The sequence below is a fragment of the Falco punctatus genome (genome assembly GCF_963210335.1).
Source record: "Falco punctatus genome assembly, chromosome: 10".
Lineage (NCBI taxonomy): Eukaryota > Metazoa > Chordata > Aves > Falconiformes > Falconidae > Falco > Falco punctatus.
The window spans coordinates 19,057,867-19,080,786 of NC_137590.1; the positions used below are offsets into that span (position 1 = coordinate 19,057,867).

The following is a 22,920-nucleotide window of genomic DNA, read 5'->3' on the forward strand; positions in this document are numbered from 1 at the left end:
GAGCACACAGGACGCACTCCATGCAGCACACTGCTGCTCTGGGATGCCATCAGCCGCACAAACAGCACTCCAGTCCCCACTCCCTTTCGCAGGGACCTAACACGTGCTATCGCTTAACAGCTATCAACAGCTTCAACTTCTGCTCCAACAAAAGAAACCTGCAAAGACAATTACAGATTTTCAAGCTAGAACATTGCAGCAATCCAAGTGCGATATTTCTTGATTCATCTGAGCAGGAAGAATGAATTTAATACCCTGAAGAGTCCAGAATCCCTCCTTCCTAAAGCACCAGAGAAAGCACCCACTTTCTTGTTTTACAAAACCCAACTGCTATTCTATACAGTGCTCTCCAGCTTTATCACTCCTAAAATGCTCTCTCTCTTCACACATATATAAGGAAAAAGTTTCCAAAGGCACTCATAGGAGTTTGGAATCAACTATCAGTTTTAATAGGAACTGAATGCTTAACTGCCCCTCACACCTCTGGGAAAAAAAAATAATAAAAAAATACTCGAAACAAGAGTAAAGCACCAGCAGAATGCCAAATCACAGTGCAGTGAGGAGCTAAACTGCTTCCTAACTAACGCTGCCCAAGGTCATGCCCCCCGGCAGAGCCTCTCCACCAGATCTTGTCAGGGTTTGTGCCACACTGAGCCGAGTTCTTTCTCTTCCACATCCCATCACAGGTTGGACAGGTTACGCCACCAAGACTGTGGATGTACGTACCACGGTCTGGGCCAGACGTGTGTCACAGTGAGGGCTCCTACCTCAACCGTGCTTCCTCATCCTGAAATGAATTTATAACGGAGTCCGGTTCAGGTCCCGTTGCATTTGATGGAGGGTGTATCTGTGCCACCCTTTAACACAGGGCAGTCTACCTTACCGCTAAACTTAACCTGTGTGGGGAAAATGAGGGTCTCTAACACCTTTAGCCAACATCCGAGGCTGAAATCCCTTCAGGTAATGTGTAGCGTAGTGGCGAGGGGAGAGGAAGGATGCCAGGATGGAGAAAATCTGCTTGGAAATTTCACCAAGATTGGATGTGGCACCCCGAGGCTTGTAGCCAAAGGCTGAGACATAATCATTTTGATCAGTATGGCCAAGAAGGAGATTATTTTGTGGTCTCAGCAGGAGAAGGCAGGTGAGATAAGGGTCAGAGTTTGACCTAACCTGTGGTAGCTACCAGCAAGGTACTGCAGCCGGCATAGAGAAGAGCTGTGAGCAGGCAGAGATGCATGGCCCAGGGAGGGAGCTATGGCAAGAGGTTACGGAAAGGGGTTCAGATGCTGCTTATTCCATCCCATTCTTAGCTTACTCAATGGTCTCAGGCAGGAGGGGTGCTGCCGTTTGTGTGGCTCAGACAGACAAATGGAGGGATGCTTGAGGCATCTCTGCTCAGCTGGGGTCGTGAGGAATGCCAGCCTTAACGCTGCTCCATTTCTTGTTACTACGCTCTACCAAACTTGCCTTCGCTGAACTCAGTGCCTGCCTCCTGTTCTCGCAACTGGGCTTTGGCTGAGGACACAGAAAGGCAGAGAGAAACACAAAGAGACTGGCAAGAGGTAACGTTAGTGCAGCACAAACGAGAGTGTCATTTGCTCCGGGGTCACTAGCCTTATTAGCCTCAACATCGCTGATACCGTTATCACAGACGTGTAAGGTACACCCTGGATTGCCCTGCCTGCGTGCCGAGGCAGCCTGCACATGGCAGCAGAGGGGCTGTGTTTTCTGCCTGCTGCAGGATGCCCCCCACCACATGGCCAGTATTCCCAGCTTCAGAGAGCCCTCCCTGCTCACACCGAGGTGATGCTGGGTGAGGGGCGGGTGGATGCAGTCCACTATCCATACTCCCTGGCACTTCCAACTTGTTCTCTCTTAAACGCTGCTGACGTAACTGGACCGAACAAGCCTAAACACAGGCCAACTGAAGAACCAGGGCTTGTACCACAAGTTCAGCCACTTGATTTCTTTCCTTGGTTTTGCGCTTAAAATTTCCTACCTTAAACACCCTTTTTCCTTACCCTCCATTGTCCTTTGGCCTCACGCAGCCAGCATCCTTCTCTACCGCTCTCTCCGAGGCAGTCAGCGCAGCAAACGGCAGGCAATGCTGAGAAATCATGATACATTTAATTCTTCCCCCAGCCCCCACACGTATCTTCACTCCTCTCTGTGGGTTTCTCCCTCCAAGCTGCCCAAAAGCTTTCATCTTTGTGCTGTAGCATCTCCTTGCCTCAAACACTGGTGCAATTCTTCCACTCCTCAGCGAGCGTGGTTATGCTGGGAGCCCCCTGCCAGCTGTGCAGGACACAGGCGTTTCACAATGGAAGTTGTGCAGCCACCTAAACAAAATGCCGTTTGCTTGGGCTGCCTCTTGCTCCTGATTCAGGCAATTCCTGCCTGTTTCTAGGCAAACCTGGACTCCACAGGGCCTTACTGGGAGCCACCTCCTCAGCCTGGAGGGTGCAAAAAAAAAAAAAAAAAAAAAAAGCTCAGCAAAGAGCCTCCATGCCCAGAAGCTCTGTTTTTATCCAAAATACAGCAGAAAGCCAAGCAAAAGTAACCCCCAGAAGTTTTGAGGCAAGATGTCTCAAATCAACACACAGCTGCAGCAGGGGAGCAGTTTGGCTCTGCTGGCAAACAACTGCTGTCGCACAGCACTGAACAAAAATACCAAAGCGATGGGCACAGAGGCCTTTGTGGACGTGATGGACTACCCAAGTTGAGGAAGGTGTCCTCAGCGAAGCCCCCACAGGTCAGTACTCAGCACCCAGGTCAGAGCAGCTGCCAGTACAAGTCCATCCCACACACCAGCACCTTAGTCTTCCAGGTGTGACACAAAACACACCACCATGAGGGTCAATACAGAAAGAGCGCTGTCAGCCCAAGGAGATGTGTCCTCCGTGTCTCTCGGTGGTGGCCTGCTTTGACTGTGAGTGTTCTCATGCTTTGACTGCAAGCCTCCCTCAGTATCGGCCCATGGACGGGGTAAGGCAGCAGAGGATGCAATCCTGCCCTTCTCCAACGCCCTGCACACACCCAGCACAGCTCCCACACTGCTGGAGGCGGAAGCAGACCGCCACGGGCTCATTCTGTTATCTCCTCTTGGCAAGAAAACTGCACTGATAAATCTCTCGCTGGTTATTCATTAACTGCAAGAGGTTCATTCCCAAGATGGAGAGAACGCCACCATTGATTTAAAAAAAGAATGAAGGACGGTCATCGGCAAGGGACAGCCATCCCCGGAGACCTCTCCATCACGGCAGACAAGCACAACCAAAAGCACAAGGGCTCAAACCAGCACCACTGGGATTTAGAACAAATAGGGGAGATGGGAAGCAAAAAAGATTGGTCCAAAACTTTTGGGGCAGGTTGGAAAGGAGCTCCTCCTACACCCCACAGAGCTTATGCTAGTTTACAGCATATCTGAGGGCTTCCAGCACCGAGACCCCTTTGCAAACCACCCCCTCACATCTATTATGAAGTTAGTATGTTGTTCAACAAGGCCAAGTGCAAGGTCCTGCATGTGGGTTGTGGCAATCCCAAGGACAAAAACAGGCTGGGCAGAAAATGGATTGAGAGGACTTGGTGTGGGTGGACAAGGAGCTCAACATGGTCCAGCAACATGCGCTCGCAGCGCAGAAACCCAGCTGTATCCTGGGCTCCATCACAAGAAGCATGGCCAGCAGGTGATTCCCTCCCTCTGTGCTGCTCTCCTGAGACCCCATCTGCAGTGCTGCATCCAGATCTGGGGCCCCCGACATGGGAAGGGCACAGACCTGTTGGAGCGGGCCTGTAGGAGGCCACACAGATGGTCAGAGGCTGGAGCACCTCTGCTGTGGGGACAGGCTGAGGGAGCTGGGGCTGGTCACCTGGAGCAGAGAAGGCTCCAGGGAGACCTTCCAGCACATAAAGGGGGGCTACAGGAAAGCTGGGGAGGGTTTTTTGACAAGGACATGTGGTGACAGGACAAAGGGGGATGGTTTTAAGATGAAAGAGGGTGGATTTAGATTAGATATTGGGAATAAATTATTTCCCCATGAGGGTGGTGAGACACTGGCCCAGGCTGCCCAGAGCAGCTGTGGGTCCCCCATCCCTGGCAGTGCTCAGGGCCAGGCTGGACGGGGCTGGGAGCAGCCTGGGCTGGTGGGGGGTGTCCCTGCCCCTGGCAGGGGGTCAGACTAGATGATCCTTAAGGTCCCTTCCAACCCAACCATTCTATGATGGTTCTACGATTATCGTTATTCCCCAGGCCTGTCCAGGCCAGCTGCAGAGCAATCAGTCCTGAGGGGCTCGGCTGAGCACGGGGAGCCCCTGCCCAAGGCAGGCAGCGCTGCCAGCACGGGCACAGCACCCTCTGCTGCAGCACGGCTGAGCGACACGGGCACCTCCAGCGGGCACCCCGACCACGAGAAGGGACCCACACACCTGCTTCTGCATCTCCTGACAAGGACAGCCAGGCTCACAGAGCCCCTCTCCTGGACTTCGGCAGGAACAAACAAGCCCACCAAGGCTGGGCTTGCCATTCAAGGCAGCTGTTACTGGAGGAACAGCAGCGTAAGCAGAGATTGCTGAAAAGGCAGGGAAATTCCAGTGCTGCCAGGAGAGCCCATGTATTCTACGTGTGGTTTCAGAGCAATACGTGCACGCTACATGGGCTGCCACTGCATGGGTTGCACCTTTCCCTACACAGCAGCTCTGCTGGCGTGGCCTCTTGCAAGCCCTGACCCAGATTTTTCCTCTCCTATACCACTACATGCCACACTTCCACTTTTACAGTTTTCCAAGTTTTTCCTTATGCTGAGGCAGACTGACCTGGGTCCTGTCTGATCTCTGTACTATCCTGGCCTCATAAAACAAGTGAGCATGCCTCTGTAACTGCAAGTAGCACACCTACTCTCTACTTATTTTTTTTTCTCTACTGTACTGTTAATTGAAAGCACTAAGTTAACCTGCATCAAAGCAGTGAAAGCTAGAGACCACCCAGCTAGAAATTCTTCCATACATAAATTGGGTTTATTTCCCTTAAACTTAACAAGAAGTTTCCAAAAAAATATCAGTTGGTCAAGCAAGATTTTGTGCAATGTAACTGACCAGAACATTACCTCTTCTGAGAAGTACAGACTGGTTAAATAACCTTCTATGGCATCATTTTTCTCAATACGCTTTCTGTACAATTACCTTCAGATGACTGTTTCTTAACCTCTTCTTTTTTCCTAACTGAAGTACAACCTAGCATCCTTGGAAAAAGAGATGTTCTCGTTTGTGCGATGCTGGTTTCCATTTATAAGTAATGAACAACCACAGCTTTACTTACATATTTCCATTAGTTTTCACTCATTTTCTTTGCTTGCTTGGGAATGCACCAGCCTGGCTTACAAACTGTTTGAAAATTTGTTTTCTGCTGTAGTTCTGAATGCTTTATGGTCACTGGGTTGAAAAACACTTTTCTCAAGCTAGAAATTCCTCCTACAGCCACTAACATATCAAACAGCCACAGAGTTGTCTTGGAAATAGCAACTACATCCCTAGCTACATTCAATAGCTAAGGCTTTTAATAGTCGAACAGGTTTTAAAGCAACAGCCACCATGCCTGCTGTGTACGCATTTATACGTTTTTCTCCTTAGTAACTGTATTAAAACAGTCACCCCTAAGCATGGATTATTTTATGTTTATACAAGGGTAGTATCCAGAGCTTTATGTTTTTCTTTCCCTGTAAGAGGAAGTGTTTACAGAACAGGCAATATCCTTTTATGAGACTGATGGAGTTATGGGTAGGAAAAAGACCACAAAACCAAACCAAAGCAGCAGGCAGGCACTTATCCATACCAGCACTTTTTATAGGCATTTTTATAGGAACTCAGTAGTCCAGCCACCTTTGAGCTCTTAATTCCCTGATAGTCTCTTCAGGAGCAACCATAAAAACTATTCCATGCAGCCATTAATAGGATTATTTTCTCCCAGGCATTCCTTTTCCTGCCTGTGTTTCTCATGGCTGGTCAGAAAGCCCCTGTTCCTCTCCTGAAGCTGTTCTACTGGCTCCCCTTCTCCTCCTCTCCGACCCCATAAGCCACAAGCACTGCTTTCCCCTTTCCAGAACATGAATTACTACGGCATTATTCAGCTCTAGTGTAAATAGTGCCGGGCAGTGAGACCCTGCTTTACAAACCTGCACCAAGATGTGTCCCCTGTTCTGCCGGGCTTGTGTGAAACTTGCCTACCAATTGGAACTCTCCTTCCTTGCAGGATCCCAGCACCTTGCTATTTTTCCACAGGGCAGACTTCTGCAATATTCTTGCTTGCACTCTGCCCTCCTCTCCCTGCCACTTTCTCATACCCTTCTGAGAAGTCCCTTGTAATCCACTGCCTTTGCACTAATGGCGTTCTTTTTGCACGGCATGTTGAATTCAAGTACTTGGTAATTCACAGCATCACGTTTCTTCCTTAAACTGTCTCCTCTCCTGAAGACAAAGAGCCGAGTCTCCTGCAGTTTCCACCCTTGGCTGCACAGGGCCAAGCTGGAGCTAGTGACTGCTGCACAGAAAAGCAGGGCACAGAAGCGTCAAGCTGATCTCAAGGGACAGGGATGTCCCCCAAAGCGCTTTTCTCATTTCCTCAAAGGCCTGGATCCAGAACAGGCAGAGCTAGCGAGGTGATCATCAGCCCCAGTGGCAGCTAAATTACTCCCCAGAGCTCTCCAGGGAGCGCACGCTGTAGTGATGCACCGACACCACGTCCCTTGTCCTACAAGGAGAGCACAGTGCAGGTTTTTCCAACTCTCAAACTCACGCACAATCCTTTAAGACATAACCTCAAGCAAATCACAACTATCATTCTCCAGGTCAGACATGGGAACAGTCACATACGCCAGTCATGCTTCTACATCCATTTTATACACAGTGCCATACAATATACAGAAACTTTTATATACATATATCTTTATATAATATGCTATATTAATCTGTATCTTTCTTTACAGCAATATTAGTTTGGATCTTTCATACATAGGTACAAAAAGTCACATGAGAATGGCACATGAGGAGTGCTTTAGTTTCCTTGTAGTCTTCATGCTGGGGCAGCTCGGAGCAGGGATTCGGAGGGCAGCGTTCCCAGGACAGGCAGCGACCTCTTGGTTGAGCACGGGGACACAGAATCCTGTGCTGTCTCCCCCCTGATTGCATATGCAAGTGCTCCAAGCCCTGCAAGAGGCAGTCTGAGCAGCTCATAGCTCCCTAGGAGGACTGTTTCTCCCATAAATGCAAAAGGCTTTAGCTATAAAGAGGCAATTGGGGTCAAAGAGTTAATTCATAGCTACCCTACTCTGAGCTGCCCCAGGGCATGATGTGAGATTGGTGACAGAAGCAGGCAGAAGGGCTTTTCCATAGAGGCATTGGTGTCCACTGACAGAGAAGTAGGAGGCAAAGGAGTTACTGTGTGGAGCCCCCCACCCACAGACAGCTCCTGTTGCACAAAGCCACCCAGCTGGGCTCCACCCAACACTAAAAAGCACAAAAAGATGAGAAAAGAAATAGTTTCCGCCAGTTCCTCTGGTCTTGCTGTCTGCTCGCTCACAGCCATAAGGGAGGCCAGGCCAGGCTGGTGGCTGTCACGGCAGGACACCGGAGCAGACCGCTGAGCCAAAGGAAAGGGTCTCACCGGGCAGCACGCTCCTCTCCTGCTGCCCCACACACACAGGCAGGGAGCCACAACCCATCACCAATAATCCCTGTGTTGACATTAGTAATTAAGTTTATCACTAGGAAGAAGCTTGAGACTATTCCCTGGACATCACCTCTTCAGTCAGCTGCAGCATTTGTGGAGGGAAAGCCAGGGAGCCACGGCCTCCATAGCTGCAGGTGACGCCACTTTGCCACCAGACAGCGGCCACCAGCAAGCGCAGTGGGCACACTGATGAAGCAGTTAAGACCCAAAAAGGTGTGCGGCAGTGGTCTAGCCAACACAGCGGGGTGTGACCGCTTTGCACACCAAGTGGCACACCATGACAGGACAGACCGTTACAGGCATGTGCCACCAAGCCAGCCTGAGTGCTGGGTGACATACGCGCTGTGCGTACTGCTCCCTCCTGGCACTGCCACGTGCACCAGGTACCTCCGACTCTGAGCCATCAGAACTGCACAAAGCCCACAATGGAAAGCAGGGCAGTGGAATCCCAATAAAAACCAAAATGAAGGCTTGGTCCTGTGCTGCTCTGTGTTTAATGAGTTTGCAGATAACCAGCTAGAGGTCCCCTCGTCACACAGATACACTGGGCAGGTAGAAAACTTCAGTAAATGAAAAACGGAGCACAGGATGACACGGAGAGGTCAGAGGTCTCAAACACGGCAATGAAAGCAGCAAAAACGCACAGCTCTCTAAAAAGAGAGCTTACCTTTGGAAGATGGCTGTTCCAGTACCAGTGAAAAACATCAGTAAAATCAAAACTGCAGCAGACAGTTCAGAATACGTTAAGTCCCTTTCAGCATAAGTTCTTGCAAAAACTGAGTCAGATCTTGAAGAGTACAAAGAGTTTTACTCGTGAATAGACCTGAGAGGAAGTTTTTCTCATGAACAGATCTGTTAAACACTGACTGAGGTCATAGATACCAAAGCTAAGAAGCAGCAGGAAATATTCCCTTCCTACCGCACAGAAAACACTCACTGCACAAGATGAGGTTCTAGATCAGAGGGGGCTGGCAGGGGAACTGATGCGCAGGTTCAAGGAAACAGCCTGCCTCAGGCCAGGCTTTGCTGTTGGCACTTGGATACGACCTGAGGCAGCAAGTGGGGAAATGTGGCAAGTCCCAGCTGAGGCAGAAAGGGAGGGCCTGGCAGCAAGGGTGACTTTAAACCCATCCTTGGCCACACTGCATTGCCTTCCACACCCAGAGAAGAAATAACGCACAGAAGTAGAGAAGGAAGCTGGCAGGTGTCTGGTCCCCAACAGAAGGCTTGGACCTTAAGCCAAAGGAAGACAAAGGCACGATATGAACTCAAGAAAATAAGCAAAAAAAAAAAAAAAAAAAAAAAAGAAAGAAAACAACAACAGTTACAGAGACAGCTGATGCGTTTTAGGACTGCAAGTCCCTACAACAAAGCAAGGAACTGCTCTTCTCAACAGTTTTGAATTTCCAGCCTGCCTGCCCTTCAGCAGCCTGAGTTTAGGCTAGCAACATCCTCCCGCGCAGAGCGCAACAGCTCAAGGGAAGCGCTGGGTGCAGAGAGGGTTGGGAGATAGCAAAGGAAGAAGCACAGCCGGCACGTGGTGGTCTGCAGGACTCCTGCCACACAAGGAAGCCACCAGCCACGCTGCTCTTGCAGAACACGCTGCCCTCCGCACAGCAGGCTGCTGTTATACAGCGAGGGATCTCCTTCCTCAAGTATTTTAGGGTTTATGTTTCAGGCTCTGTCCGCCACAGATCTAACACCCACCCATCTCGGCGGTGAAGGTCCTGACTCTCAGAGCTGCAACATAAAACTCTGAAGCAGACAAACCACAGCCCCCCAGGCTTGTCCCTGGCATCTAACCGGCCGGACCTCACTGCAAGGCGCAGGGGCGCCTCCCTTGAAGGGAACAGAGCCGGCACAGCACGCTCAGGAGCTGCCAAGGGAGAGAAAGCCTTCCACGAACGCCGATTTCACATACCTCTCGTACGTGACCTGTAACACCAGTATGACCATCTGACTGGAGAGCAAGGAGCTCCCAGACCAAGTCCCACCTCCCAGCTGCAGCCTTCCTCCCATTCTTCTCCCAGCTGCCGAGAACGGGCGCAGGGTGCTGCCTGCCTGGGACGCGGAGCATCGCCTCCTCCACGCAGCAGCACCGTGAGAGGGAGCTTTGGCACAAGAGATGCAGCTCTTCACTAAATCCAGCGCTGCACTTCAGTACTACACAGGCTCCGAGAAGAACATGTAACAAGCCCGATTCAGCCAGCGCTTCCGAGCCATATATTCCTTCACTGGGAGCATCAGCCTGTGCAAAACTGCTGCTCAGTTTCCAGCCCTCCCTTTCCTTAGGCAGGCTAAGGACACACAAATACACTGCAAGCAGGGAAGAAGCTGATGTTTCACAGCTAAGAAACAACAACCATCTGTGTTAAATCTGTCTTGGTTTTTACACTGAGCTTTCAGGTTCAGTGCATGAGATAAATGATCCATTTTCCTTTTACTTCCCCATACTTCTGCAACTTGTTACTTTTGCTGCTACAGAACTCTAACAAGGGAGCACTTAGCCAACAAGTATCTTCTCACCCTACGCTTTTGCAACTAGAAAGAGGATTGCAGAGATTGTCTACACATTTCCTAAAGTGCAGGGAAGCTCTGTGAGAGTCTGTTGGCAGCAGCGTAATTAACTAACAGCTCTCAGCAAAAATCCAGCTTTAGCAGGGTGAATTTAAACACACAAGCAAGTGACAGCATGGAAGGATTGTCAGCAAAAGCAACCTCAGACTTCAGTTGTCTGAGCAGAAAGGAACAAATGTAATGCTCTAGGTTGGAGGAAAGCTCAAGGGGCTTTTAGGCAAAAAGCAAAGGTGTTAGGTTTGTTGAGGGCTGGAGATTATTTTAAATGTCTGCCAGTATTTCTGCATTACACCAGAAGAGTTACAAACCACTTTATCAGCAAATTACTGACCTGGGTAGCTTAACATGCTCTGCAGGCAGTAACTGCAACCACCATACCTAAAAAAATGGAAATCAAATGCCACTGCTACCCTTGCTGGAAAGCCAGGATGTTCTCCTACTGCCAAGGAAGAGGATATCCCAGCAGCAGGTACTCATGGGGACAAAGCGAACCCAGCACCAGCTGATTCCCAAGGCAAACACAGAAGGGTTTCTGCTGACCACAGAAACGCAACAGGTCAGGCTCGAATGCCCTCCGGCACCATCAGTCTGCTGGGAGCTGGAGGAGCTTGTAACTCAGCAGCTCAACTTTAAGACATTCCAAATTTCACTAATAGAGAAACCCATTCATGCAGATTGTAAGGTGTGTAAAGGAACCCAAGCAGTTTGCATAGGTAATATGTATCCTGTTTTGCTACAAGAAAGATCTAACAGCTATCCTAGGAAAGGGGAAAGTATCAGGGTGCCAATACAATGGCCAACAACAAAGCACACATTCTGGGGCTAGCTAGAACTGATGCTCCTTCTCCCAGTCTTCCCTGTAGGGCAATAGCCACAAAAGATAAACACTAAACACTCTGACATATGCATTTCAGCAATGATTAACCCCAACTAATCACCATTGCAAGGGATAATTATGATTATTCATGTGCCCCAATTTGTAAGTTGAATTAAACCAGTTATCTGTGTGGGCGATTCAATGAAAATATTGGTCTTTGCCAACAGGCAGATTAAAAAAGCTGAGAAAGCATCTAAGTGCATAATGAATATATTAGAAAAGGCCATTTTACAAATCAACAGGATGCTCTCAAACATGTACAGATCTCATTGCCCTGTCTAAAAGCAGGATACAGGAAGGATTAAAATTAATTTAAAAGCAGGAAGCAGTAGTAACCAGAAACATGCAAAAGTTCTATAGAAAGAACATTAAGACTGGGGCCCACATGAATCTAGAGCAGTGAAAAATCAGAGACACCTGACAAAGAAACAGAATCACTTGAGATATTAAGGGAAGGTTTAAAAAGCCCTCTTAATTAGGCCCGGATTACAAACAGTGAAACTGAGCAGATGGGAACCTTGTTAGGAGATTATATTTGAAAAAGTAATGCCATATTCATCTAGTTTGTTGCACTTCATACAGGTCAGCCCTGTTCTGTTTCTTTTGGTAGAGACAGGACACAGCAACAAGTCAAACTCCCAGAGCAGAAGCAGTTCCAAGGAGCACATGCTGATCCTGTATCCCCATGCTTGGTGGTTTTCCTCCGTCTTACCCTTGTTCATTGACAGCAACATCTATTTCCCACCTAAATCCTGTTTGGAACCTTCAGTGATTATTACAATCCAAGCAACAATGTCCTAAAAGTATAGAAATGGGAGCCGCTGGATTTGTAGATCTACACTCACAACCAGCTTTGGCATCTCAGTCCTCTGTAGATATACAACACAACAATACAACTCCTGTTTACTTTGAATAAAGTTCTTTAAAAGTTGCAGAAATTATGGATGGACACTGAAAACACTGACCACAGACCGGGTAAGCAAAAGCTACGGATAGCTAAAGAACTTCTGGGTGTTGAGAACACTTTGACCTTTCTAGATAGCCTTAGCCATCACAGTGGGTGGCAGGTGTCTCAAGTGAATCAAGACAGGAATCCCATTCAGCTGGGTTTGGGTCATCATGAGACGCATGGGAGAGCTATATTGCCCGGGATCAGCGGTGCTGTCAAGGATGCAGACTAAGACACCATCATCCTGAGAGAGAGCAACCAAGAAGAGATGTAAGGTGGCAGGAATAGGGAGCAAAGAAAAGAGGAAAGGTTAGAGAGTGGCTGTTTTAGGAGAAATTGCATGTTCCAACAGAAAGGGCAACCCCCCAGAGAAGGAAAGGGGATAACGGTGAGTATGGGTGAAGAGTTTTCACTGTTCAGCGCTTGTAGATACTCAGCACAGCAGGATCCTGTCAAAGTTCTTGGCACTGCTGCAATTAAAGCAACAATAAAAGCAACTAATACTGACGCAGAAGAGCTTCCAAACCCAAAGCCAGCCAACATCACATGCTAAGGGCTTGATGATCAAATCTCACCGGGATATTATCAATAAGATTGTTTTATTCTGCTTTGGACACACCCAGAAGGGCTGAAGCGCAGCTTATAGGTGCAGAAACCAGACAGCAGCACAACCCCTTCACGCCTTGGGAGCACACTCGCAGCAGGGTCAGCAGCCCTTCCTCAGATGCTGGATGGAGTTTAACACCCCTAGTTAAGGGTCTCCCATATCGCCCCAAATGCTTCAAGGCTTCAGGATTACACTCCATGCCAGTCTGCTGAGATTATCGCAAACACGCATGCAACGGCAAATGCCGACTACAGTCAACTGAACTCTGCCGCACAGTGGATCGTGGAGAGGGCAGAGCACCCCGCTAGAGTATTTGGCAAAGCTTTTTTTTCCAATAACTGTGCTTTAATTTTAAGGTGCACAAAGCTCACTTTACTCTCCAGGAACTGCACGGCCTCAGCTCCATTACTTTACCAAAAAGCTCTTGGAGGGAATTTTAAGGATGTGCCATTGAACTGGGTGAACTTAGTTTAGCTGGGGTCTAGGGCATCAGGCACTATGAACTGCACCTCCAGCACTGCCTCCTCGTGTGGTACAACATCCCACTGAAATACTAAGAGAACATATAAAAATTAGAAGGCACAAAGCTTAAGGGTAGGAACCAGAAGCCAAGAGATTAAGAAATCTGAAGATGCTTCATGTTTCCCAAGACAGCTGCACATCAGAGCGGAGCGAGGGCAGAGAAAGCAGGTGACAGCATGCAGTACAAATGAAGGAGGTAGCTACAGGCTTAGCGTTTATTTTAACTTCCCAGACATGCTCTTCCAGGATGAAATAGGAGATCAGCCTGTCCAAATGTTCTTATAGCAAAGGAGCGATGAGAATCAAGACACAGAGAGACATTTAAAGCAGAAATAATGCAAAGAACATGGATTTACTTCATGAGAACTGGGAACAGATCTGTTTGTCAAGAGAGGACAATGGAAACCAGGAACTACCCATCATGTGATGCAACAAGAACCTTTACTAAAAGGGCTCTTTTGGACCTTTACTGCCTTAATCTATGGCAAGCCCAGGTCACAAGTATTAGGTATTCCCAGGCTTTTCAGAAGCAGCCTAATAATCACAGAGCGCAAAGCAAAAAAATGCAGCATGCCAGGCTGCTTCCTGCTACAGCTGGCCAAGGACAAGGTAACCCCGTTCCCCTGGGACATAGTTCCAATGGCACAGAGAAGGAAACAGCCATGCACAACAATTGCATCTTCCAGGACATGGTGGAGGTACACCCAGGCCAGAATTTACTTTCTAGTGCAACACTGTGACCCATTAAACATCATCAGGTCACAACTGAATTTTTATTTTTTTTTTTTTCTGAAGAGGGAGATTATCTTCCTGACCTTGAGTCATCTCTCCACCATCCTTGGGTAGGGCACCAGTAGATCCACCTAGTCTCAGAGATAGCCATCTCCTAATACCTAACTGCCAGGGACAGAGATGATTCTTTCATTAATGTTTGTAAAGTGCTTTGCAGATATAAAACTCTGCCTAAGTGCTAAGTGTTATTACTACCCACCTTCTGCTGACACTTAAAGGCAGAAATGAACTCCTTTTCCCACTCTATCAAGGTGTGTCAGCAGCCTGCATCAGGAGGTGAGCTAGCCTGCTAGCCTCAGCCTCCCTGCACTTCAGCTCCCCTTTCCCCCCTCAAAACTACCCAGTTTATTGTGCGTATTCCTGGACACCACCTTTTTAGCGTTTCTTGGGTGTGTGCAGCAATTCAGCCTTACCCTGTGGTCTGCAATAGTGGATGATCTGATGGCACTTACACAGCTGCTCTATATGAGCTCCTGAACCATAAAAGCTCTCAGCAAGGGGAACAACACTGCTCTTTTCTGAAGGATCTACAAAGAAAAAAGTAATTTCTCGTTGCTCAGAATAAAAGTATTTTTCTTTTACAAAGTATTTTAAATTCAGAGGGGCTTCTTCCCTCCAATTCAAAACAGTATAGAAAAGGTTACCTTTGGAACCTAAACCACAAGGACAACATTTTACTGCCCATTTAACAAAGCTCCTGCATTTCTGAAGGCCCTGCAATGTGTAAGGAGCAGGAGACACAGGATCCCACAGTAAATTGTTAAGTGGGAGATCGGCACTTGGACACAAAGTCCAGTTCGCTTCTGTGCACCTGAAGTTATTGACATCAATGCACGGTGGTTATAAAGTGCTCCTGTTCTGGCTTGATGGCATCTGATACCCCACGCTCTGTTTGTGTGGCACCCAGGACACCACAGCCCTGACATGTGCCTGGGGCTTCAAGAGACTCTCTATGAACACAGCTAGGGATAACAGGAACACAAGGACTCGTCATGAGCTAAGCTCCTGGGAAGCACAGCATCCCCCCGCAATGGAAATATCACAGCTAAGGAGGGGAAAGGAGGGCAATAACATCTGTGATAAGGAAGTTAAAATAGGAATTTCTTTTCCAGTGAGGGAGGACAGAGCTCCAGTGAGACTGATTGGTAACTCTGCTGAGCTTTGATATGAAGGTGTTTTGTCAATTAAAGGCCTTCTACAGGTCACAGCATGTTTAACTTTCTAGACAGGTAGTTTTTCTCCTGCTCCCATCATTAGAAAAAGTGCCTGCCTACATAGGTCTAGTAGGCTCTTCTGGGCACCGAGGCCCTGCACAGCAGTGCTCAGGTAGTTTTACTAGCAACTTGGTCACACTTTGCAATGCAGTGTTGTGCAACAGAGGCAGACAAATGATGCACGCAGCCTCCCCCAGACTCCAACCCACTTTAAAAGCAGGGAACTTGCAGTTGTACCTGCCCATCCTCTCTCCCCCCAGTCCCCAGAGGGAACAGCACAGGAAGGAAAGAACAAACATGATTTTTGCTTAGGGAAAGCCTCCCTGTTTGCTTAATAAATACCTTCCAAAAAAGCTTAGCAGCTCTGTAAACATACAAGAAATTTCAATACTTAGTAAAAGTTCATCTTTTCCCTGAACTCCCAATGACAGAGGCTGGCATTGATCTGTGATTACTGCATATGGGTGGTGTGAGGACTCAGCGGAGTCCAGGAGAGGCTCCCAGGCTCCGCAGGGGCCTGCCAAATAACACTGGGTGTTGAGAAGCCTGTTGAATTTTTAAGCTGATCAATCCATGCAGCTCTGAGATGAGAATCCTGTCAGTCCTGCAGGAATGTTGCCAGCTCAGAGTGGTCCAGGGAACTGAGAAGTGACGATGATGACATCCGGGAGAACTCTCTTCTGGCAAAAGAGGGACATGGCAGAGGGCTTTGGCTCTTCAGAACAGTGTCCTTCCGTCTCAGAAGCAGCCTGGTGGTCAGTGAACACAGAAGTACTCAGGGGAGAGAAAACACAGTGCCAGCCCCATTCTTGCTGCGCCTGGCCAGGGGAGGGGAGACTGCATTTGGGGAGAATACAGCCCCAATGGCTTTAAAACAGGAGTGTCCTACAAAAAGCAATCCCTGTGGAATTGTGACGAATTGGATCTTGGGCCAGATCCAACATGGTAGTGCAACAGGGCCCAAAGTCTCAATCCGCTCATTTCCAAAACCACTGACACTGTACCAAGGGGTTGATCTGGTCTGGCCCCTTTGCTTCCGTCTATCCAATCCTCAAGCTTCAAAGAATCCACCCTGTCACCCCAGAGGATTCCCTGAAGCAGGGTATCTCACTCCCAAACTCAGCAGGTGCCCTGGGGCAAGGAATCTGCCTCTGGAATGAAATGTGGCAGGCTGAGGTAGGGAACTTGCAACTACCTTTAGCGACTCAGACCCTCTCGGTCTCGTGAGGCAATGCTTCCCCCAGCTGCAAGCACAGGACTCTAGCACAATCCATCCTCCAGACACCAGTGTGCCACCACTGTGTCACCCCAGAAGGAATGTTTCCAGCTGTCTCCTGCAATCCGACCCGCCCGACGACCACCTCCTCCAAGTATTATCATGCCAGCACTCAGCCTACAGGATCAGCTCTCAGAGCCGCACCCCGTTGCCCTGCACTAGAGGGCTGAAATCATGAGGTCGTCCTGCTTGACAGGGCTGGTTACATTACCAGAAGGGGTGGAAGTCCGGATTTTGTCAGTGGCCAGGCACTCCTGGCTGCTCACGCCTGTGGGAGTGATGTCCATGAGTTCTTCAGATGAACTAAGGGGGAAAGAGGGTGAGACAGAGATGCCCGATGAAGGTTCTGTTGAGCCTGCAAACAACCTCGGGGGCTTTGGGACTAGGTTGGGTTCGTATTGTGCCCTCAACAGGATCTCCTGATCACTGACAGACTTGGGCATCTCTGCAAAGTCACTGGAACTGTCTGACACCATCATGCAGTAGATGTCCTGGAAGGAGCTGCTTTTGCTATCCAAATTAAAGAGGCTGTCTATGAACTCTGCAAACTCCAGCACTTGGGGACTGGGTACGTCAGTGAGCCGTCCATTCTGGAGGGACAGCTCCTCACGAGGGGCTAAGGAAACTCGGTCCCCCTCACTGCTGGCCCCCTCCTCACTGCAGCGTCGCTGGGGGGTAGTGCCACCACTGTTGAGCGCATTGTCAGGGGGCTGAGTCTCCTGGGAGTGCTTGGAAAGGCTATCAGCAGCCAGCAGCTCTGTCCGCGAGCTGAGAGAAGGGTTCTCCTCAGGGATAACAGGGTCTATATAAAAGCAGTGCGTCTCATCCTTCTCCATGACAGCATGGAGGCTGGGGGAGCCCCGGATGCTCCGAAAACCAGAGGAGCGCCTTGAGTCAAAGCTGTAGATGGATTCATTGTCCGAGAGGCTCTCCATGGTGGCAAGAGGGGCACGACGGTCCTGCAGCTCCACAGACAGACGTTCCTTTGTATCCAGGAGAAGCAGCTCCACAGGGTCTTTCTGCACAGGAGAAAGTGGCTTTGTCTCATAAAACCCCTCCAAACTAATTTCAGAATGGGACTTCCTCCTGCAATGAGAAACAGACAATGTGAGGCTGCACCACTCCACAGAACCACAAGCTGCCAGAACAGCCAGAGGAACCAAGTCTTGGGCACAGTTTCCCATACACACTGAGGGTACGTGTCACTGCTTTAACCAGAGCCACACACAACTTCAAGAAACCTCTCATCTCTCCATCCTCCCAGATGAAAATGTTAGGTACAGTTCCTTCCCTCTGCAAAGTCAGGTTCTTGCCCTTCTCCCTTTTCTCCTGGCTAAATGTCTCCCCTCTCAAGCACCACTGAGGACTATGGTTCTGCTCCCAGTGAAACTTACAGCACTTTTAACTGAAGCACCCCAAACCACAGTGCAGTCTCCACAGGTGCAGAGAAACTCCTCTCTCACCCGGCACCTCTGTATTAGAGAGGACTGAGACTAGTCCTAGTTGAAACTAGAGAGGTTGAGGACTAGCCTACAGTTAACCCACTACTTTTTCTTCTCACACTCTGGAACCATTCCAGTCAGTCTCGTGCCTTCCCCTCTTCCATGCTGGCAATCCCTACCTTACTACCACAAATGCCAGGAGGCTGTTAAGAGCACTGCCCTTGACCAATTCAGCTACCATTTCAGGTAGCAAACTTTAAAATAGGTAAAAAAGCCATTTACTCAGCTTAAGACAAGTAAAGATCTTTAGAAAGATTCCAGTTGCACTAAGACTTTAAAGGATTCAGCAGGCTCCTCCAGAAAAGACACAGGGAAGGAGCTCCCCACATCAGGCATGCACAAAGCCTGGGATTAGCTGCAGCCAAAACAGCAGCCCTAAAGATAAGAACTTAAGGAAATCTCTAAGAAAAGAGCCTGAGCTTGGGAGAGGACTGCGTATGTATAGGGAAAGAAAAGTTAGGCCAATATTTGATCACTTTGTAACTTCTATAGAGAGTAACAGTTGTCTGAGAACAAGAAGAGGAAGCGCAACACAGTAAGCTGGCTCTGACCTTAAAATAAATACAGCTAACCTACAGTTGTTTCCACTCTAGCACCTCCCTTAAGTCTCTCTGTCCTCTCTCTCCTTCCTTTTCCTTTCATATCTCATAATTCCCCCCTATTCTTCCATTCACCTCAAAGGGAAGCAGGCCCTTGGGTCTGCTCCCACACAGAAACCACCGCTCCTCTCCCTGCTGCTTGACCTAGTTCCTCTTCTCAGTCTTACTGTAGCCTTCACAAACATCAGCCGATCCCTGTTCCTGCTGTTTCATCAGAGCTGCAGTTCTGCTTCTAAGCTCTCCTTCAAAGTCTCTGACCATTCACACCTTCTGTGATAAGAACCTTCCCTATTACTTGCTGTCTTATTTTTCTTAAGAGCTTAAATGTCACTCATTATCTCAAAAATACTCACCTGGTCCATCACTCAGCACAGACCACCTCACCCTGCCTCTTCCCACACACACAGAGCTTCCTGTTGGGTCTGTACCTGAAATCTCCACAGAAGTGCTTCCCTTGCAAAGGAATAATCCTCTCCCACCCACAATGCTGCCTTCTGTTTCCACTCACAATTCCCATTTGCCATCTCTGACTACAAACCTTCCTCCTTCTCTCATCTTCCCTATTTTGTCTGCCAATTTGCCCTACATAATGCAATTCTGTGATGGAAGTCACGTGTTCCAGCTTTGAAACAAGTCCTTGCTCACATTTTCATATCTTTTTTTTTTTTTGCTTCTTGCAAGTTTGTGGTCCTGCAACACCCCAAATGTTATCCAAAAAATCTGCAAGGAGTCTCTGCCATCAGCTCCTGGAGGAACACCGTTCCCATACACTACAAAGAACAAGCTCTTCCAAGCCACTCCTTTGTATACCTTCTAGATGTTCCTCCACCTTTCAGCCTTTTTTAGGCTACTGAAGTCAGTGCTCAGTGATGGTCTGGGTTTCAGAAAACAAGCCCTGCAGGAACACCTTCCACACTTGGAACATGCCTTTTCCCTTCACCTGTTTTCCACTGGCCTGAGCTTACTGCTCCCGCTCTCCACAAACAGGACACCAGCTGCCCTCCCCCTCACCTTTATCCAGGTTCCCAGATTGTTCTGTTTATAATATTACACAAGTCACATTATAAAGCAGCTTTAAATGCCTACATTCTGGTAAGCTTATGGCTTTCACTGCTTCACAGCTTTTGAGAATCACTGTGTAGGCTATCTCTGGGCACAAAAATCACATAGGAAAACCAGAAGTTTGGCTGCAAGACTGCAAGCTTTGCCTTTATAGTTTCAGGAAAACCCCACTTGTCTGGATAAGGAGAAAAGAATGTTTCTTCTATACCATCAACTTTTAGGTTCTCCTGACTTCACCACACTCACAGATTCTTGAGCAACACAAAGGACTTTTCTCTCCCCTAACATGACACAAGACATACTGAAGTAAAAGTCCCCATAAAGGCAGTCCTTGGATCTATCCTTCCCACAAATATTGATTGCAATGCCCCAAGAGAAAGAGGACCCACACCTAGAGCCAAGAATCCTTCAAAGAAATCAAATATATATCCTTACTTAGTACTGCTGTTCCTTCTGTCCGCTGCTACAGCTCCAGTTCCGATCTGCACTGAGGGTCCACTAGGCAAGGGCTGACTCTGGAAGATCAACTCTGGGGTGAGATCCACTTCTGTAGGACTCACCATCACTTTGGCTGCAGAAAGTAAAGCTGTTTTCCCTTTGTTGTAATTCTCCAAGACCTATTCAAGGCAGACAGAGTAGTGCTTTAGTGGAGATAGTAGCTTTGCTGTTCTCAGCTCAGGGCTTTCAAATGGCTAGACCTGCCTCTGTTTCTCACCAGCACCTTCTGCAAGCACAGGAAAAGGTCTTGTGATACGGGATTATATCAATAAATTCTGACATAGTCTATCCTGTCAGAATGCCCTGCTGGAAATCCAGTGCTGGGGAGGTGATGTCAAGATGGGGCAAGGAGCAGGCTTCACAGCAGCAGGGCAGAGGGGGCTGGGAGCAACCTGCTCTGATGGAAAGTGTCCCTGCCCATGGCAGGGGGGTCAGATTAGATCATCTTTAAGGTCCCTTCCAACCCAAACCATTCTATGAAGTCTCCATGGTAAAGCTGCATGGCTAGGAACTGCAGCTTCATGGCAGAGACCCATTCTACAGCCATTACACACACCCTCAATCACCCTTCAGACTAACAGAGGGGCTACGGCTGCAGCTTGGAGGACTTCCGTTGCAGCCTGGATTTCACCTGAGCCGCAGTCTAATGGGCAGCTTCTGAGAGAAGAAACCAAACACCACCCTACTGCGTGTTATTATGACACTAAATTTGGAAAAAAGACATAGTCTGGAACTCTAGGTGCTGGGCTGGAGATCTGCATTCCATTTCCAGGCCTCATTACGTCCAACTAATAGCCTGTGACTGGCCCAGAGCACAATCTTCTTTCCTCCTCCCCTCCAAAGTACATGGTCTTGTATAAACAGTCAGCATTCCTGGGAAAGGACTACTTATCCTACATACATAAAGGTCTGTGACGAGGCATTCATTTTCTTAGGGCACCTAGTGCCCCCTGATCCTAATTCTCTGCCTTACCTTGTTCAACCCTTCCATGACCACGTATGGGAGGTGTTCGTGCAACATCGCTGGCGAGATGATCACTTCATTGAACGCCTTATTGTCACCCCAGATAGCAAAGTAAGTGGGATCCTCTTGCTCACAGCAACTGGAAGAGGAGTTGGGATCCAGAGGAAAAAACAAGGAGCAGGGGATGAAAGAGCAGGCCAATATTTTGGCATGCAAAAGAAAGAAACAGCAGGTTTTAGAGACAGAAAAAGCAACAGGAAAAAAAAAAACCAAAAACCCAAAACAGAGGGAGGAGATATTAAAGTATGCAAGCTACTGCCATCGCTCCAAAACTCTGCACTAGCCAACAGTGACATGACTATCTTTTTATTCTGACAACACAGACACAATCACTGTCACCACAAGACAGTGGAGGGAAAAAAAAAAAAAAGGAATTAAAAAAATCACCTCCTTGGTAGATAGGTTCCTGTCTTGGGGATTCTTTTCCAAAAGAATTTTCACCTCCACCTGTGGGCTGGCTTCACAGCTCTGCACATACTCACCAGCACTGCTCTGCAGGATGATTGTGCACCACGTGGATGATGCGGCCAGGTGGGTAAAGTGGCGTGCTTGCAGACAGGGCGATAGTCAGATCACTGGGATGAGTCCAGAGACGATTACTTGTTACTGAATTTTCTTCTGTCTCTTCAGGGAGCTCTGACTTGGGTATGCACTTTGTAGCCCCCACAATGATTCGCCACTGTCCAACACAAGAGAAAGGAAAGAGAACATTGATAAAAGAAAAACATCAAAAGAAAAGCAAAGCCATCTCACAAGACACTATTGGGAGTTTTAAACTAAGTATCTAATGCCAGAAAAAAACACAAACAAAAACAGGTCTTGTGCCCCAATTGATTAAATAATAGACCTAGAGGCAGAGATAACCCTGCCTAGGAAAGGTGTTTCTTCTTTTTACAATTTTAACCTCAGAACTAGCAACATCTCATCCTTCCTTTTTTTACTGGAGGATTTTGTAGAGTTAAGGACCTAGAGCAAGCACCAACTTGCCCACCGACTGATAACTTGGTATCTTCTGGGATAAACAAGGTAGACTGAATCTGAATTTTTAATGCACAAAACTAAGCAGAAGATTATATAACAAACATACAAAAGTTCTGTTTAGGCCTTTCTTTATGCACTGAAAGAAATCCTAAAAACCCTCAAAAACTCACCAAAAACACCCAGAAGCCAAAACACAAAAAACCATAGAATGTTAATAAGAAAAATAAATGTAAGCTCAGTTTTCTCCCTTTACAGGTCATTTCTATAATATTTTACCCCAAAAAATCTTAACATTTTATTGTTTTTTCCATCTCAGTGTAATGGTAAAGAAGCCTGGAGAGGAACAATTTTCCACATTTTCTATCTCTAAAACATCAACAGACCGCTCATCCTAGAACAGCACCACCCAGACAGCACGCAGCAGTGTCTATAAGCAGATAACTGTTGTACTTGCTAGCCTGTTACCATTCGTTACTGGCCAAGAAAAGCTACAGTTGGAACACAGACACCAAAACAAGCTCGGATGAGAAAAATCTCTTGCTCAGTTATTTTAGACCTGTGATGGTGAGCTCTGAGCAAGGGAGCCAGAATCATCACACAGACTGCAGAGTGCAGCCCTTTGGTCTGACCGCTCTAGCTGCCTTCCAGCTCTTGCCATCACTCCTCTGGTTACCTAAATAATAGTCACAGTGGACCTGAGGAGACCTGGAGGGCAGAGGA

At 48.0% G+C, this 22,920-nt stretch overlaps 1 protein-coding gene across 16 annotated transcripts in view; it reads right to left on the reverse strand.

Annotated features, from left to right (window-relative positions):
- Positions 1 to 6,936: 6,936 nt before the first annotated feature.
- The window catches only part of DAGLA (diacylglycerol lipase alpha), a 78,988-nt gene continuing 63,004 nt past the window's right edge, over positions 6,937 to 22,920 (reverse strand). For all 16 annotated transcript variants that reach the window (XM_080403826.1, XM_080403821.1, XM_080403820.1 and 13 more), the window contains 4 exons: positions 21,702 to 21,898; positions 21,169 to 21,298; positions 20,133 to 20,314; positions 6,937 to 17,620 (listed from right to left, as the gene is read on the reverse strand). In XM_080403826.1, coding sequence (XP_080259952.1) covers positions 16,693 to 17,620; positions 20,133 to 20,314; positions 21,169 to 21,298; positions 21,702 to 21,898 — 1,437 coding nt within the window. In that variant the 3' untranslated portion in view covers positions 6,937 to 16,692. The remainder of the gene's footprint in view (positions 17,621 to 20,132; positions 20,315 to 21,168; positions 21,299 to 21,701; positions 21,899 to 22,920) is intronic.